This window comes from Penaeus monodon, chromosome 25 (genome assembly GCF_015228065.2).
Source record: "Penaeus monodon isolate SGIC_2016 chromosome 25, NSTDA_Pmon_1, whole genome shotgun sequence".
Taxonomy (NCBI): domain Eukaryota; kingdom Metazoa; phylum Arthropoda; class Malacostraca; order Decapoda; family Penaeidae; genus Penaeus; species Penaeus monodon.
Genome location: NC_051410.1, coordinates 38978687 through 38979282, shown reverse-complemented (window position 1 = coordinate 38979282; position 596 = coordinate 38978687). Strand labels below are relative to the sequence as shown.

At 40.1% G+C, this 596-nt stretch overlaps 1 protein-coding gene across 1 annotated transcript in view; it reads right to left on the bottom strand.

The window, feature by feature from the left end:
* The window catches only part of LOC119589241, a gene marked incomplete in the record, with an annotated part of 6880 nt that overhangs the window by 1903 nt on the left and 4381 nt on the right, over positions 1-596 (bottom strand). The window contains 2 exon segments of the mRNA XM_037937853.1: positions 48-196; positions 317-469. Coding sequence (XP_037793781.1) covers positions 48-196; positions 317-469 — 302 coding nt within the window.

Here is a 596-nt window from a genome sequence, read left to right as displayed (position 1 = left end):
ACCAAGACCGAAAGTTGAAATATGAGATCATCTGCAGTCTCTCCTACCTGTATGTGTTACTGAAGTTTTCTAATGTAACTTGAACTCCCCTGGCTTGAGCAGAATCCACAACTTCCTGCCGTGTCATTGGCATCACCAAAGGGCTGTGGGCTTCCATGTATATCTTTCGCCACTTCTGCACTGTGTACTCCTCGGTCTGACAAGAGATCATTTCATTGCACTTATCACACTATTACGTAATGCATGCAAGAAAAAGAAATCATATCACAATCTCAATTTCAAGGCAACAGGAACCATGGTGCAAAACTATTCATACCTCCTTTGTCAAAGTAGACCTGAGATTGCGGGAATTTTCCTGAGCAATCTTCTTCCTGATTAGCTCAAGGGCTGCTTCTTGTGTTGGGGGATCTTCCGAGAGTCTTTCACGGGAGTTTCTGTGCATCAAAGCATGGTACACATACACCTGAATCTGTGATCACACCCAAGAGAAAAAGAAAAAACAATATTGTTTAAAAAATTACAAAATATATATGAAAAAGTTCCTCTTATACTGATCTATTTGTCTGTGAAATATCAAGCTAGGCAAAGTCACATTA